Source organism: Mercenaria mercenaria, unplaced genomic scaffold (genome assembly GCF_021730395.1).
Source record: "Mercenaria mercenaria strain notata unplaced genomic scaffold, MADL_Memer_1 contig_3002, whole genome shotgun sequence".
Taxonomy (NCBI): domain Eukaryota; kingdom Metazoa; phylum Mollusca; class Bivalvia; order Venerida; family Veneridae; genus Mercenaria; species Mercenaria mercenaria.
In genome coordinates, this window is record NW_026461102.1 from 41,986 (window position 1) to 61,074 (window position 19,089).

The following is a 19,089-nucleotide window of genomic DNA, read 5'->3' on the forward strand; positions in this document are numbered from 1 at the left end:
TCTACCAAACCCTTACACACAATTTAATGAAACTTCACACAAGTGATCAGTACCAACCCTAGTTGTGCATGGTGCATGTTACATTCTTTTAGATAAATATTCTGCATAGTTATGGGACTTTGTTTTTTGTTACTATACTATATACATACAGTCTATATACATACAGTCCACATAATTGTGCAATCTTGTGTGAGTCAAATTGCAATGTACTGTGTCAGTGCATGCGGGGGGTACATTCATCACCTTTAGTGATAGCTCTAGTTTTAACCAAACTTGCACACAACTTGTATCACCATAAGATCTTGGTTCCTTTCTTGATCTGGCCAGATCACATTATGGGTTCCAGAGTTATGGCCCCTGAAAGGGCCAAAATTGGCTATTTTGACCTTGTCTGCACAATAGCAGCTTCATTTATGATTTTATTTTAAGGCGTAAAAAAAAAAATTGTTTGTTTCCGGTGGCCCGACCTACCCTATTTTTTTACCGCCGACCCTAAACTTTTTTAGCGGTAAAATCGGGCCGCATATTTTTGCAAATAAGTATATTATTATTTTTATAGCTCTTTGCACGAATGGACTACTCCACCGATCGGGCGAGTGGTTTTTACGTGGCAACTTTACCAAATTGAGAAATTAATACATCAGGCAAAATTACCTGGATTGACTGGAATTTACCCGCGAATCGTAAAAATATCAAAACGTCATGCTGGTAATTTTCCATTCCACAAACACGTGCGCCCTATCGTAATATCTTATTTACATCGCGGTTACTTTTGACACAATAAACGCGCATGGTGCATTCATTTTTCAATGTAATCGCTTCAAATTTTCAACACCGCTTGAGAACTAATACAGTTTGAGTTCTATAACAATTTTAATAAGATATCGACAAGAATGTAGGCAAAATTCTTTAAAAACGATCAGATTTTCATATAATGTTTTGTAAAATTTCAAACAGCGCGATCTTGATTATTTACTTCTTTCTTAAAGTAAATAAACGGTACATACTATGGTAATAAAATTCAGACTCTTGACCAGAATGTACAAAAAACAAAATTAAAAAATCTTAAATAATGAAAAAGCGGCAGCAATTTAAATAAATGGAGTAAAACGATTTTTGGCAAACAGATTTCTGTTAGCACGGCAGAATAGGTTACGTGACCTCGTGAACGTAAATAGAAATGTGGTTTTAAAATAAAGCAGTATGATGTTGTTGCGGATTTTGATAAGTTTTAAATTATTCATAGTACATGTATTTTTTGACACAACACTTTGTTAGATATTCTTTTCAAACAATAATGTAAATTCCTTGAGGGCAAACAGGTCACAGAGGTAGGCTATCCACTAACATCGTTCACGACACATTTACATGTCAGTTTATTCGGGATATTGCACATTCGCTTTTAAAAAAAGATAAAGAAAAAACTTTTTTATTGATTTCTTCTCAACAATTTAAGGAATCGAGAAAGTACGATCAGACAGTGATGTGTCACATGGCGCGAAAACATGACGTAATGCCATGACAATCTCGGGCAACTATACCGCTTTGATCTCCACTTCAGATGCCATAATAACCGACACACTTCTTTTAGTTCTTTGAGGGGGTGTTAATTGATGATGAAAACAAGGCTGATTACTTAGTTTATCATCAGAATAATTACCGATAATTATCAATGTTTTTTTTTTCACTTTCAGCACGGGTCGACGTCGGGTGGATGATGATTATTGTGTCCATATTTTGGGACACTTTTCAAAATAATTATTTTTCGGGATAACAGATTGCTACAGTCTTCCATTTTTAATTATTTTAGAAATAAGTCCTGTTTCTTTGAGTCATATGAAGTTATGACGTCTACAACATCACAATTTATGTGATAGAATTGGAGGTCCACTAAAGTCTGAGCAGCTCTCCTAGATTTCAGCAGTTGGTGGACCTGCTGAAAAAAGTTAAGGTCGAGGCCTGCAGAGTCTTGAAGTCAGGTTTTAGATGGGATTTACAGGGTTTTCCCTAGCCCCTAAAAAGGTGGTAAATTTACCACTTTTCGAGGTCCATGTCCCCCTTTTCTTAGCAAAGGGGGGCATGAGTTTTCCCAAAAAAAAACAATTTTTCCAATTAATTAAAAGTTAATTTCAGTCAATTTAAACTATTAAAAGCCCAAAAGAGTATCAAAGTATTCAAGCAAATCCTAACATGTCCCCCAAAATAGTCTCTTTTTTCCAGAAAAATAAATTTAGGGGGACATGATGTCCCTCAAAATAAATTTCCTAGGGAAAACCCTGGATTTATAGTAGTAAGACGTTGAACAACCACTTGCAGCTTTATTAATTCACAGTTTGGGCATACCAGTCAAAACTCCATTGTCTAGCATTTCCAGTTAATCCAGAATTTTAGACTGGGGTAGGGGGTGATGGTATTAATCTCAATGCAGATCAAAGATGCAAATCATATTCCTGGCCAGTGTGCTTTTACTTGGTTTTAGTTTGAAATATAAATGTTGGTTGTTGAATAATATTCAATATTAAAATTATTATGTAAAGAGAGAATCCACAGCAAGATTTCATTCAAGTTTCATGTTTAATCAAATATAAACCATTGTCTCCGCAAGTAATTGCCAACTTCTCCACATGAATTAGTGGCGGAGAATGAATGATATAGGACACAACGATTCTATGACCACTTGATCCGTAGATCGACTGCTCTACCTGTTGAGCTAATCGGATGGGCTACTCTGGAAATGAAAAAACAACAACAACAAAACACAAACATAAAGCATATATTTATTTCATAATATTTAAATACACAATCAAATGGCATTTTATATTGCTAAAACATCATCAAAGTCATTGTACATTCAGGTGTAAATCAAACATAACAACAGGATGCATGTTTATAAGGTTTATTATCTCCCTGTTTGAAACTAGGGTGGTTTTAGGTTTAAAAAAAAAAAAAAAAAAAAAAAAAATAACTACCTACCTACCCTATTTTTTTTGGCCATGTCACTGGAAACAAACAATTTTTTTTGTTAGGCCTAACCAAACTTGCACACAATTTGTATCACCACAAGATCTTGGTTCCTTTCTTGAACAGGCCAGATTCCTTTATGGGTTCCAGAGTTATGGCCCCTGAAAGGGCCAGAATTAGCTATTTTGACCTTGTCTGCATAATAGCGGCTTCATTTATGATTTGATTTTAACCAAACTTGCTCACAACTTGTATCACCACAAGATCTTGGTTCCTTTCTTGAACTGGCCAGATTCCATTTTTGGTTCCAGAGTTATGGCCCCTGATAGGGCCAGATTAAGCTATTTTGACCTTGTCTGCACAATAGCAGCTTCATTTATGATTTGAATTTAATCAAACTTGCACAAAACTTGTGTCATCATAAGATCTTGGTTCCTTTGTTGAACTGGCCAGATCCCCTAATGGGTTCCAGAGTTATGGCCCCTGAAGTCTGTCTGTCTGTTGGTTAGCAATTTCCCATCCACTCTGTAACTCTTGAACCTCTTGAAGGATTTCAAAGAAACCATGACACAAATGTTCACCTCATCGAAACGACATTCAGAGCACATGTTTCGGATGGCTCACTTCATGTTCAAGTCACACTCAGGGGTCAAAGGTCATATGACTTTGTTTTGTTTGTTTATTGCTCTGCATTTGCGTTGCATTGCAGTGCTCTTGTTTTTATTTGGCAGATCCTTCTTTTGTTCACTTACAATAATTTTTTTTTAATTACTTCCCTTTTATGTTACTATGAATAGCTTATTTAGTAACTTTTTTATTATTGGCCGTAAAGAAAAGCCGAGACCACTTTTCTTTGGTACAACATGGATGGTACCTCAAATTTTTAGGTGTATTTTGACATATTAGTTAAATTTCTTCCTTTTGTTGTTCATGTCCTTTGGACTTAGATATCTTTTCTGAGGACTTAGATTTATTTTTAATTTCTTCCTTTTGTTGTTCCTGTCCTTTTTGCTTATTCAGTCAAAATTTTGCTCCAATCCTCCTCTGATGTAATCCTTCGGGCATGAAACTACTGGCCTGATTTGAAAATAATTTTATTTGGAGTAACTTTAAGAAAATTTCAACTAATTTTCTCATAATTCTTTTGATTGATTTTGATTATGATTTTTAGCTCGACTATTCAAAGAATAGGGGAGCTATCCTACTCGCCCCGGCATCGGCGTGAGCGTTAGCGTCACACAAATGTTAAAGTTTGCGTACCACCCCAAATATTTTCATAGTCCATTGAGATATTGCTGTCATATTTTGCATCATGACCCCAGTCTGTAAAAAGGAGGAGGCAACTCTATCACGCATTTTGACTGAATTTTGGCCCCTTTTCGACTTAGAATAAATGTTAAAGTTTGCGCACCACCCCAAATATTTCAAAGTCCATTGAGATATTGCTTTCATATTTTGCATCCTTGTTTACCATCATGACCCCAGTCTGTAAAAAGGAGGAGGCAACTCTATCAAGCATTTTGACTGAATTATGGCCCTTTTTCGACTTAGAATATGCTTATTATAATGTTAAAGTTTTACTCATATCTTATACTATCAAGCACTGAGAATAGTCGAGCGCGCTGTCAACTGACAGCTCTTGTTTGACCTTCCTGTCCTTAAGTGCAATGATAACAGGTGAGCGATATAGGGCCATTATGGCCCTCTTGTTAGAATTACCTGCCTTTTTTTGTTACTATAAATAGATTATATTGTAACATTTTTAGCTCACATGTCACAAAGTGACAAGGTGAGCTTTTGTGATCGTGCAGCGTCCGTCGTCCATCTGTCCGTGCGTCCGTGCGTAAACTTTTGCTTTTGACCACTCTAGAGGTCACATTTTTCATGGGATCATTATGAAAGTTGGTCTGAATGTTCCTCTTGATGATATCTAGGTCATGTTCGAAACTGGGTCACGTGCAGTCCAAAACTAGGTCAGTAGGTCTAAAAATAGAAAAACCTTGTGACCTCTGTAGAGGCCAATGATTATATACTTTTCAATGGATCTTCATGAAAGTTAGTCAGAGTGTTCAACTTGATGATATCTAGGTCAAGTTTGAAACTGGGTCACGTGCGGTCAAAAACTAGGTCAGTAGGTCATATAATAAAAAAACCTTGTGACTTCTCTAGAGGCCATATTTTTCATGGGATCTGTATGAAGGTTGGTCTGAATGTTCATCTTGATGGTTTCTAGGTCAAGTTCGAAACTGGGTCACATGCGGTCCAAAACTGGGTCTGTAGGTCTAAAAATAGAAAAACCTTGTGACCTCTCTGGAGGCCATACTTTCCAATGGATCTTCATGAAATTTAGTCAGAATGTTTACCTTGATGATATCTAGATCAAGTTCAAAACTGGGTCACGTGCCGTCAATAACTAGGTCAGTAGGTCAAACAATAAAAAACCTTGTGACCTCTCTAGAGGCCATATTTTTCAATGGATCTTCATGAAAATTGTCAGAATTTTTATCTTGATGGTATCTAGGTCAGGTTCAAAACTGGGTCACATGAGCTCAAAAACTAGGTCACTATGTCAAATAATAGAAAAACACGACGTCATACTCGGTTCAATTTCAAAACTGGGTCATGTTGGGACAGGTGAGCGATTCAGGACCATCATGGTCCTCTTGATATTACTGGCCGTAGGGAAAAGTTGAGACCACTTTTCTTCGGTACAACATGCATGTTATATCCAAATTTTAGGTGTATTTTGACCTATCTCTACCTGGTAAAGAGTTTTTTGTGGACTTGTATTATATAGAATTTTTTTTTTAGGAGTGATTTCCCTTTGTTTTTACTATAAACAACTTATATGGTAACTTCTTTATAAACGGCCAAAAAAAAATCCATATGAAAACAACTGTAGGTTTTTATATTTATATTTGCAAATTTTAACCCAAGTGTTTTGTTATAACGTATTGTATATATTATGCAATATTGTTTATACATCATTGACAGATATCAGTTCATTATGTTTTACTGCAGTAAAGAAAATTAGGGGCCTTCCAGTAGGGGACTTTGTATTGCATGGCAATGCATTATGTTATTCATAACTTTATCATGACATCACAGTGCTTTAGGGATTCTAACTGACCAATCAGAGCGCTACATTTTCGAGTACCTGCCAGTTTCCACTTGAGCATAACAAAGTATATTTACAATGAACATATAGTGACTTAAGAAATAAATATCACACTATTTTAGAATTCAAATTAAAATTTTTCACTGCACATGCTCCAGATGATGCTTCAGACAACAAAACTTTGAAGTTTCACTGAAATATTATATGGATTTAATACCTTTATTTTAGTTAAAAGTTTGAGATTTTACACAGGGAGTCTAGGATAAAGTCCAAGTAAAAAGTAATCAATACCTAAGTAAAATAAGTATCATTATGTCTCCCACCACACAGTGGTGTGGGAGACATATTAATTTACTCCTGTGTGTGTGTCTGTCTGTCTGTTACAAAGCTTGTCCGCACTCTAAGTCGAACATTTCTCACCTGATCTTCACCAAACTTGAACAAAATGTGTCTGACCATAAGACCTCGGCCAAGTTTGATAACTAGCCAAATCGGCCCAGGCACTTTGGAATTATGGCCATTGAATTACCAAAAAATCGTCATTTCGCATGCGCTTTCCTGCAGGCAAAACATACCCTATACTACTAATTAGTTAGTAGTATAGGGTACGTTTTGACTGCACGAAAGCACATGCGAAATTAGTAGTATAGGGTACGTTTTAAGTAAACAGTATATAAAGACTGACTTACTATTTAGATGATTAGGCAGTTGTGGGAGACATGCGCTTTTCTCAAAAGCATCTCTAGTTCCACAATGTTTTGAACATGTTAAAATTATGAATACTGCAGTAGAGAAAATTAGGGGCCTTCCAGTAGGTGACTTTGTATTGCATGGCAATACTTCATTCACTTGTTTATTTTTGAAGCAATGGTGAAGAAATTTGAACCACAAGTATAATGTTTGATACAGATTTCAATACTCATCTTGAATAGTCTTGATCATGACCTGCTGACCTACTTTCTTGTTTTTGAAGGTACAGCATAGAAATTTGGACCACATTTATAACTTTTGATACAGATTTTGATACTCATCTTTAATATTCTTAACCCTGACCGACTGACCTACTTTCTTATTTTTAATATACAGCAAAGAAATTTGGATCACTTGTATAATGTTTGATACACTGATACAATACCCATCTTGAATAGTCTTTTAGCGTGACCTACTTTCTTGGTTTTTGAAGTTACAGCATAGAAATTTGGACCACTTGTATAATTTTTGATACAGATTTCAATAATTATCTTGAATACTCTTGCCCTACTGATTTACTCTCGTTTTAAGCTCACCAGAGCATGAAGTGCTCAATGTGAGCTATTGTGACCGGTCATTGTCCGGCGTCATGTGTCGTGCATCAATGATTGCCTTGTTAACACTAGAGGCCACATTTGTGACCCAATCTTTATGAATCTTGGTCAGAATGTTTGTCTTGATGATCTCTAGGTCAAGTTCCAAACTGGGTCATGTGGTCCCTAGGCCAGATCATTGGAAAATCCTGTTAACACTCTAGAGTCCACAGTTTAAGTTTGAAACTCATGAGCACTGGTCAGAATGTTTTTCTTGATGACCTCTAGGTCAAGTTCAAATCTTGGTCATGTGGGTTCAAAAACTAGGTCACCTGGTCATATCAAAGAAAAAGCTTGTTAACACTCTAGAGGCCACATTTATGACCCTATCTTCATGAAAATTGGTCAGAATGTTTGTCTTGATGATCTCTAGGGCAAGTTTGAAACTGGGTCATGTGGGGTCAAAAATTAGGTCACTAGGCCAGATCAAAGGAAAATCTTGTTAACACTCTTAGAGTCCACAGTTTGTCAGAATGTTTGTCTTGATGATCTCTAGGGCAAGTGTGAAACTGGGTCATGTGGGGTCAAAAATTAGGTCACTAGGCCAGATCAAAGGAAAATCTTGTTAACACTCTAGAGTCCACAGTTTACGTTTGAAACTCATGAGAATTTGTAAGAATGTTTGCCTTGATGACCTCTAGGTCAAGTTCGAATCTTGGTTATGTGGGGTTAAAAACTAGGTCACAATCTAGAGGCCACATTTATGACCCTATCTTCATGAAAATTGGTCAGAATGTTTGTATTGATGATCTCTAGGGCAAATGTGAAACTGGGTCATGTGGGGTCAAAAATTAGGTCACTAGGCCAGATCAAAGGAAAAACTAGGTCACACGGTCAAAGCAAAGGAAAAGCTTATTAATACTCTAGAGGCCACATTTATGAACCTATCTCAGTGAAACTTGGTCAGAATGTTGATCTTGATGATTCATTAATCTATATCAAATACTATTTTAGCTTTCAAGCATGTCACAAACTTGTTTCAGACGGACGCACGGACAAGACCAAATCTATATGCTCCCTCCACTGAGTGGTGGGGGCACAAAAATATGCGCACCTCCTCTTGAGAGTGAAGCGTCCTATGAATTTTTGCTGAATTCCAGGCAGTCAGTAAATTCCACTTTCGTTCTTTTGTTATGCAAATTTTGGGGAGCATCCATCGGTTTTACAGATATTTCTTGTTTGAAATGTTGCGTAACTGACTATTTACAGGATCATCCGGTGGGTTCAGGTACAGGAAAATACCGAGATCAGCGACTGTTCACAGCCAAACAGAACCATGCTTCTCTTGTACCTATACTAGGACTTATGAAAGAAGAAGAGTATCGAAATGAATCTAGGCCAGGTATAATGTACACAAAATCTCTTTCACATTCAGTTGATGGGTATTGTCTCCCCTGTTGTACTTACTTTGTCCCAGGACTTTAAAGTTGCACTGATTCGGCATTTACTGAAACAAAATAATGATAAGAGGTATTGAGAAAAAAAAACAACATAACAATTTCCTGAATAAATTATGAATTTATTTCTCTTTTTAGCTTGACTATACGAGTTATGGAGAACTGTCCTACTCGACCAGGCTTCAGTGTCCTTCCAAGTCCGCACCTTGGTTAAAGTTTTGATGCACTTTATCTTTGTAATTACCTGATGGATTTGTTTCAAACTTAAAATGTTTTTTCCTCATCATCATCCACATCATATGGCACAAGGGCCACAACTCTCCCACCAATATTTCATTAATTATCTCCCCTTTTTACTTAGAATTTCAGGTTAAAGTTTAGATGCACTTGCACTCTATCTCAGTTAATACTAAATTTTTTTTTTTTTTTTTTTTTTTTTTTGAGGCCCCAAATGGGTAACCCCGTTTATTTTCCCCGTCTTAGGTATAACTAGGGTCGGAGAACCATCCCTAATTAACCTTACACACAACATATTACAACTGTTACATATATATATTATAATATTGTACTTATTTTAAACATCAATATTTTCATTTAACAATACTATCAATACTATTACAAGTATGGTTAATACTAAATTTGATTAAAACTGAAAGTAGTTGTTCCACATCATCTCCCACATCATATGACACAAGGTCCATAACTCTGGTACCAATATTTAATGAATTATCCCCCCTTTTACTTAGAATTTCAGGTTAAAGTTTTGATGCACTTTCACTCTATCTCAGTTATTACTAAATGAATTTGATTTAAACTTAAAATAGTTGTTCAACATCATCACTCACATCATATGACACAAGGGCCATAACTCTTGCACCAATATTTCATGAATTATCCCCCCGTTTTGTGCCCCCCCTATGTGTGGGGCATATAGATTTGCTCTTGTTCGTCCGTCCGTGCATACGTCTGCAGCCATTTCTCAGTAACTAGCTGGTAGAATTTCATAAAACTTGAAATAAACATGAACCAACATACTGCGATGATGCCCGTCAAGTTTTTTTTTTGGATTGGTACATTTCCCTTAGAGTTGTTGCCCTTGATTTAATGAAAAATGTCCGTCCACAGCCATTTCTCAGTAACTAGCAGGTAGGATTTCATAAAACTTGAAATAAACATCAACCAACATACTGCGATGATGCCCGTCAAGTTTTTTTTTTTTGATTGGTCAATTTCCCTTAGAGTTATTGCCCTTGATTTAATGAAAAATGTCTGTCCACAGCCATTTCTCAGTAACTAGCAGGTAGAATTTCATAAAACTTGAAATAAACATGAACCAGCATACTGCGATGATGCCCTTCAAGTTTTTTTCGGATTGGTCAATTTTTCTTAGAGTTATTGCCCTTTAATTGTTTCAAAATCCACAGATTTGTACATAACAAACCAACCAATTGGTAGAATTTAATCAAACTTCTTTCATTCTTTTCCATGGACATTTATTATAAACATGTGAAGGTGTGTACCCACACCACCTTGCTCTGGTCACCTCCCCCAAAAAAACAACAATTTTTCATTCCTTTTTAGCTCACCTGTCACATAGTGACAAGGTGAGCTTTTGTGATCACCCTTCGACCGTCGTCAGTCCGTCTGTCTGTGTGTCAACAATTTCTTGTCTGCATGATAGTGGTTTCATTTATGATTTTATTTTAATCAAACTTGCACACAACTTGTATCACCATAAGATCACGGTTCCTTTCTTGAACTGGCCAGATCCCATTATGGGTTCCAGAGTTATGGCCCCTGAAAGGGCTAAAATTAGCTATTTTGACCTTGTCTGCACAATAGCAGCTTTATTTATGATTTGATTTTTACCAAACTGGCACACAACTTGTATCACCATAAGATCTTGGTTCCTTTCTTGAACTGGCCAGTTCCCAGTATGGGTTCCAGAGTTATGGCCCCTGAAAGGGCAAAAATTAGCTATTTTGACCTTGTCTGCACAATAGCAGCTTTATTTATGATTTGATTTTTACCAAACTGGCACACAACTTGTATCACCATAAGATCTTGGTTCCTTTCTTGAACTGGCCAGATTCCATTATGGGTTCCAGAGCTATGGCCCCTGAAAGGGCCAGAATTAGCTATTTTGACCTTGTCTGCACAATAGCAACTTCATTTATGATTTTATTTTAACCAAACTGGCACACAACTTGTATCACCATAAGATCTTGGTTCCTTTCTTGAACTGGCGAGATTCCATTATGGGTTCCAGAGTGATGGTCCCTGAAAGGGCCAGAATTAGCTATTTTGACCTTGTCTGCACAATAGCAGCTTCATTTATGATTTTATTTTAACCAAACTGGCACACAACTTGTATCACCATAAGATATTGCTTCCTTTCTTCAACTGGCCAGATTCCATCATGGGTTCCAGAGTTATGGCCCCTTAATGGTCCAAAATTGGCTATTTTGGCTTTTGCAGCCATATAGAGACTTCATTTATGGTTTTATTTGATACAAACTTCCAAAATATCTTTAACAACAATAAATCTTGGATTCCATGACAAATCAGATCCAATCATAGGTTCCAGAGTTATTTTATATCTGATTACCTCACCTGATTGTAATCAAAAATGGATTTGTATCAGTAAGTACTTATAGGACTTATTTGAAATTTCATTATTGTTATTAGTTGGTCTGAGACAATCGGGGTAGATAACTATGGACTGATTTTATGTCAAATTACCTCCCTTTATTTCAAATTAAAATTGGTGTATCTCCATAACTAATGAAGATACTGATCTGAAATTGCATTTATGTCAACAGATGTATTTGGCAGATCCTTCTTTTGTTCACTTACAATATTTATTTATTTATTTTTTTTATTTTTTTTTTTTTTTTAATTATTTCCCTTTTACGTTACTATAAATAGCTTATTTTAGTAACTTCTTTTATTATTGGCCGTAGGGAAAAACCGAGACCACTTTTCTTTGGTACAACATGGATGGTACCTCCAATTTTTAGGTGTATTTTGACATATCTATACCTTGTAAGAATTTTTTTTTTCTTTCTGGTTAAATTTCTTCCCTTTGTTGTTCCTGTCCTTTGGACTTATGGTCGCGGGTCCTGTTTTGACGATGACCTATTTTGACGCCATCTTTGTTTTCTTTCCTGATCGCACAAGCGACATCGCTGACGTCACTTACTATACACATTACTACAGTACACACGTATATCTATCGCTTCCGAAAATTATGTGGAAAGTGAGGATGCAAAGGTAAGAATTATCAAATTTGATCTAATCCATTAGATTTTTACCTGTTTTAGCTAATGCAAAAATTTCTTAAACTTTTAAAGCTATTTTCTTTGCAAAAATGAGCGTGGGAAAATCCATGGCCTCCGTCTGCTACGCTCATTGTTTTCTTTATTTGGTCACGTGACAGTCATGTGACAAGCTAGTCTATTTTTGTATTTTTTTTCACCCTTAAGCATATGGTACGCGCTATGTCTGTTAAGTGCGTTATAATACTATTAACTGAAATTTAATTGGATGTATATAGCTGGTAGTTGCATGAATGGTTGGGGATGAGTTAGTTTAAATATGATTTATTTATTTCAGGTTCCACAGAGGAAGTACAGATGTTACTCCCCAACCTGAATGAGTTTTTATGTAAATACTGTTCTACTGAAGAGTAAATGAACAGTAAAACAAGTTAATATAGTTAAATCATGTACATGTTTGTATAACTATGTTGTAACTATGAGGTAAACATAGAAATAAAATTTAGAAAACCCATTTATTTATGTGTTTACATATTGCAGAAACAGGTTGCCCATCACATTTATCTTGTACTTGATCCAACACTGTGTTATAAAGATATAATAAGGCAACCAATCAGAGGCGTCGTTTCAGGTCCCTCTCAACAAATATGGCTGCTTTCATGCATGGCTGAATATGTCAGCTCAATGAAAAATAAATGGATAATTTGGCTAGATTGTAATATTTTTCTTTAGTTCAAGCTTTGTTAAATCTGAATAAGACATTTATTAATTGAAATTAGGTATTAGCACTGTAAGGTGACAAATAATTCCTTAAGGGCGTCAAAACTGGTCACGCGAGGATAGATATTTTTTCTGAGGACCTTCTTGTCCTCAAGTGCAATGATAACAGGTGAGCGATATAGGGCCATCATGGCCCTCTTGTTTAAATTTTTTTTTCAAACCTTCCATGAATATTTATCAACATGCAAACTTGTACCGTTCCCCCACCTCACTCCTCCACCCAGTCACCACCGCCTTGGTAGCCTAGTGGTAGAGCGTCCGCTTCGAGTGCGGGAGGTCGTGGGTTAGATCCCCGGCCGCGTCATACCAAAGACGTAAAAAATGGTACTAGCAGCTTCTTCGCTTGGCGCTCAGCATTAAGGGGATAGTGCTAGGACTGGTCAGCCCGGTGTCAGTATAATGTGACTGGGTGGGGTATCATGCCACGTGTCTACGGCTTGATATTCCAGTGAGGCAGCACTATAAAGTTGGGCATTGTGCTCACTGCTACAAGTAGACACCGTCGTTTATATGACTGAAAAGTTGTTGAAAAAGACGTTAAACCCGAACACACTCCACCCAGTCATGCCTACCACCCAGATCATGAACCCGCCCCCCTCCCTCCCCTACCCCATTTTTTTTTTTTTTTTTTTTTTTTCATTTTTCATTTTCCATCAGTATATATAATCAACATATGAAAAAGCACTCATTTCCTGTTAAATTGATTTTGACTAAATTATTTGCTTCTTAGTAATATCCTTAACTTTTTGCCAGATACATGTATGTTTTTTTGCTATTCCTCACCATAAACCGTTTCGGCGGGGGATACCAATTCATCGAATTTGCTTGTTCAAACATGTAGATACATACATTCTAGGGAGAAAGAACCATCTAGTCAATTTTGTTCCCCTTCACCATCCATTATCATTTAGGTATGTAGATACATACATACTAGGGGGTATAGAACCAGCTTGTCAGTTTCTTCCTGCTTCACTTTGTATTTTTCAGGCATGTAGATATATACATACTAGTGGGAAAACAACCAACTAGTCAGTTTCTTCTCCCTTCATTGTCTATTTTTCAGACATGCAGATACATAACTACAGTGGAAAGAACCAACTCTATTATTTTTGTACAGCAACTAAGGTGGAGACAACTAACCAGGGGGTGGGGGAACAACTTTCCCTTTTGTACAAAAACTATGTCAGAAAAATATAACTGGTTTTTATTCTCCTTTTTTTGTGAAAAGAAAAAAACAAGGGGAAAAATTAACCAGGTGGAGAAAAAACAACTGGTCAGTTTTTTCTCCCTTGTTTGTGGGCGGGGAAGTAACTAAGGGGGGGAAAAAAGCAACCAGTTGTTTTTTTCCCTGCTGAAGAAATTAGCCGGTTGTTTTTTTCCCTGCCTGTTACAAAAAAACTGCCTGTTACACCGGTAAATACCAGTAGGAATTCCCGCCCCTGGGTATTATCGCCCAACCCTCATTAATATATTGTTCTTGATAATTAGTTGACAGTGAGAATGCATTGGCTGCTTTCACTGAAGCGGGTTGTATTGGGAAAACCCAAGAGGAGGTTATTGAGGAACAGAGACGCATCATGGAGGAAGCTCGCTTACAGAAGTTCTCTCCAAGGCTACCAGCAGATGGAACACAACAACCAGACATCAAACATGAGAAGAAAAACAGTTTTGAAGTTGTAGAGCATGCCATGGTTCATGCTGCTCCATCCTCAAATGTACAAACTCCACCAGCTGCTTGCAAAGGCTTCCCTGACACTAAAGGCATAAATCCTTTGTATGAATATTCAAGGTCGAAACATGGTAGGTTACTCTGAAGCTAAAGGCATAAATCCTTTATATGAATATTCAAGGTCGAAACATGGTAGGTTACTCTGAAGCTAAAGGCATAAATCCTTTATATGAATACTTGAGATCAAAACAGTAAGATTTCTTTAATGCCGATGGATAAATTTTTTATATGAATACTTGAGATCAAAACAGTGAAATTTCTCTAATGCTGATGGATAATTTTTTTATATGAATACTTGAGATCAAAACAATTAGGTTTCTCTCATGCTGATGGATAAATTTTTTATATGAATACTTTAGATCAAAACAAAAAAGGTTACTCTGATGCTAAAAGCATAAATCCTTTAAAAATGAACACTTGAGATCAAAAATAAAAGGTAAGGGTAGATTTTCCGGAAGCAAAGAGCACCCCAATTACACCCAGAGAGCCATGCATCGCAAAGAAGGCCCGCAACAAGTAACTGTAACAGAAAAATGTAGCAGACGGGTTGCTTCAAAAATCTAATAGCAAGTACATTTTAATTATATGCATAAACAAAGAAGGTTTAAATACTCTGAAGCTAAAAGCATAAATCCTTTTTTAAGTTCGACTTATCGAAGAAAAAGTAGAGCTATTGCACTCGCCCCAGCATTGGCGTTGGCATCATAGTTGGTTAAAGTTTTTGATAAAGTCAAATATCTCTGGTACTATCAAAGCTATTGACTTGAAATTTAAAATACTTATTTACTATCAAAGTCTACACCAGGAGAAACAGTCAGAATTTTGACAGAATTATGCCTGTTTTTAACTTAGAACTTTCAGTTAAAGTTTTTGATGAAGTCAAATATCTCTGTTACCAAGAAAGCTGTTGACTTGAAACTTAAAATAGTTACTAACTATCAAAGTCTTCACGAGGAGAAGCAATCCCCATAACTCTGTTTAAATTTTAAACATTTTTTGGTTAAAGTTTTTGATAAAGTCAAATATCTCTGTTACTATTAAAGCTTTTGACTTTAAACTTAAGGTAGTTCTGCATGTTTGGATCAAAGTTTTTTCTACCACGTAGAATTTGATTAAACTCTGTGTAGTCATAGGGAAAGGCAAAGGGAAGCCCGAACAGAAAAAGGGAAAGGCAGACAAGTCAATGAATTAATGACATCAGAATGCATGAAACAGAGTCTTAAACTACATGAGCTACAGACAGCTCTTAGGCAGTTGAAGACAAAGAAGTCTCCTGGACCAGATGGAGTCACAAATGAAATGCTGACCCATTTAGGCACTGCAGCAATTTGCAAACTCCTGGAAATTTACAACTACAGCTGGACACAAGGATTACTTCCACAGATATGTAAAGAGGCAGTCACGATCCCATCCATAAGAAAGGGAAGGATCCAAAGAAGGCTGCAAGCTATCGTCCAATCAGTCTAACCAGATGTGTTGGAAAGAACATGGTGAGGATTGTGAATGCACGACTGAATTGGTACATGGAGACTAGGAACCTGCTCGCAACACAACAAGCTGGCTTCAGACAGTTCTGCTACACTGAGGGCCAGACCACTTAGCTGTTGCAAGAGATAGAAGACGCCTTCCAAGAGCAGAAAGTCATGCTTACAGCATGGATTGATCTGCAGGGGGCGTTTGACAAAGTCTGGACTGATGGACTCCTCGTCAAACTGATGAGGAGTGGAGTAGGATGTCACATGCTTAGGTGGATTAAGTCATACCTCTACAACAGGAGAGCAAGAGTCAGCTTAGAACATGCCAGCAGTAGGAAATTCATGTTGCGTCATGACCGAAAGGAGTTAAGGGTGCACTCTACGTGATGACCTGGTGTTATGGTGTAAGGAAGAACATGCCATAACAGCCACACACAGGATGCAAGAAGCCATCAACAAGCTTTCAGTTTGGTGTGTCTCGATCAATACAGAGAAATGGTTCACTACACTATTCTTCCCTGTCATCGAAGCAGAGGGCGGGTAAAATCAAGATGGGAAATACTTCGCTTACTGAAGCAGATGAGGCAAAATACCTTGGAGTGACCTTTGACAAACAGCTAACCTGGAGACCCCACATTAGTCAAGCAGAAGGGAAGGCCCGTAGGAAGCTTGCCATGATGCGTAAACTTGCTGGAACAACGTGGGGAGCAAATGAGCACATACTCAAGACAATATATCAGGGAACAGTGAGACCCTATTTAGAGCATAGCTCAACTGCCTGGCCCACTACTGCCAAAACTAACCAACAGGCTCTAGACAAGGTTCAAAACCAAGCCTTGCAGATCATGACAGGTGCTACAAAGTCTACACCAATCTCCTTCATGGAAAAGCTAACAGGAACACAACTGTTACAAGACATAGTCTGCCTATATCCTGGGAAAATGTGACTTCTGATGGCATTTTTTGTAAATGCTCGAATATAAGTATTAAAGTGTTCCTTAGGCTCGAACATGAAATTTAAAAGGGGCTGTCACCTTCTAGGGTTCCTCATTACAGTACAATGGGGTCAAAGGTCAAATATGTGCATTTACAAATAAACTGCCACTGTGCCCTCGTTTCATTTTTCATGTACCATCTAAATTAGTTTAAATTTTGTGTCTCAATGCCCTTTAGTATTTTGTATATAAAACTGATGATAATATATAAAATGTTATCTTATATATATTTATATAGAATAATATATATCTGGAAAAAGTGGCATACGATGGCCAAGTGTGTTTTACTTGACATATTTGCTAATCTAATGTGGATGAACTAGAGAAATATTTTTAGAACTGTCATATCCAAGGGTTATTTCAAGGTAATGTCAAGGTCATAGACATGTCAAGGTCAAAACTGAACTTTTAAAAATGACTTCTATAAGTTATTAAAGGTAGCAAAATGGTGCGTATATTAACAATATACTCAACAATTTTCTAACTCCACACCTGTTTTTTCCCATTATCGCCAAATTTTGACAGATTTGAATGAATGTTTTACACAATGTTAAATGAGTATTCTATTATTATTTAACATAAAACGATCATAGCCTGATGTAAATTCATTTAACTGTAAGGGTAACAATAAGGTAACCCTTAAATTAAAAGTCATATTAGTAAATTCCAAATCACAGTAATACACTTTGATCCAATTAATTCAATGAAATTAAAATTATTATATTCTGAATGTTCATCTCTGTTTAGTTTAATGGAACATCTGTTGATATTTTCAATATGTACATGTTAATTTTCATCAGGTTTGTGACGTCATTAATGACACTCCATTAATGACAAAATTGTTTAATCCCGCAGATGACAGTACTTGCCGCATACAGACCAGCACCAAGTTGCATTCATTCAGTGACATTTTTTTGGAGGGGGTGCCTTATTTAAATTATCATGGTACAACGAATAAACACACAATTGATATCGCTGTTACGTTTATTTAATAGAAGTGGTCATTAAACAATGTGTCCAATTTTCATTCACATCTGTCAAAATTTGACAGAGATAAAAACAAAAGTCAGGTGTGCTAGAAAAAGTGTTGAGCAAATGATTACAAAATGACACTGCAAATGCATTTCTTGCATTTCAGGCAGCAATAAAACTTGAATTTAAGCTTTGAACTGACTATAAAAAGAATATTTACATATTGTACACCTTTGGAGAAATGTGTACGAAAGAGAACGTACAATAGCTTTTGAGGTAGAAGACTACAGCGGAAAATGAATTACATATAAATGTATAAAATTCTCATGTAAATAGTTAAAACCACTTTACTGCCATGTATACAAACAAGCATTTTTAGCTCATTCAGTAGAGCGCAGATCTAAGGATCGCGGGGTCATACTTTTGATCCCCAGGAGAGGTGAATGTACTCCATGACGATTTGATAATAGATATTGGCAGGAGTGCAGGAGTCCTCCACTTCTGAATCATATGGAAAAGTTGGCAGATACTTGCGGGGAAAAGGCTACTACTTGTAGAGACTCCAGAACACTGATTAAGTTAATTGACCGCCGTTAAATGACTGAAATACTGTTGACAGTAACATTTGTAATATTATATGGAATCTTTCTCCAGCCCCTAAAGAAATGATTTCAAATCTGGTGATGATTCATTATATGATATATTATATTTATGTTAATTTGTCCACGTTGCTATGGTTAAATAGGACCATTTTAGAAGAATAACTGGAATATAAGTCACAACATAGGTTTACACAGTACATGTACGGTAATAAACTAAACAGAACGGATCTGTAGGATTTCAACAAGTTAATCTATACACTATTCACTTGATTTGCTGTAATATAGGATTTTTTTCACTATCGGTCAGGCATTTATCATCATATTTTATGTATTTGCAATTAAGCAGCACATTTCAAGAACTAGATTTTCTATCACCGAAGATCTTAATGCGATATCTGCATCATTTTATTCTTAAAATTCAGCACACTATTTCTGTTTC

At 36.5% G+C, this 19,089-nt stretch overlaps 1 protein-coding gene across 1 annotated transcript in view; it reads left to right on the forward strand.

Moving 5' to 3' along the window:
• Positions 1 to 14,677, forward strand: part of LOC128552652 (CAP-Gly domain-containing linker protein 3-like) — a gene marked incomplete at its 3' end in the record, with an annotated part of 40,014 nt that extends 25,337 nt beyond the window's left edge. Inside the window, exons 3-4 of the mRNA XM_053533694.1 lie at positions 8,632 to 8,764; positions 14,366 to 14,677. Of these exons, the coding sequence (XP_053389669.1) occupies positions 8,632 to 8,764; positions 14,366 to 14,677 (445 nt within the window). The remainder of the gene's footprint in view (positions 1 to 8,631; positions 8,765 to 14,365) is intronic.
• Between the last annotated feature and the right edge of the window lie 4,412 nt (positions 14,678 to 19,089).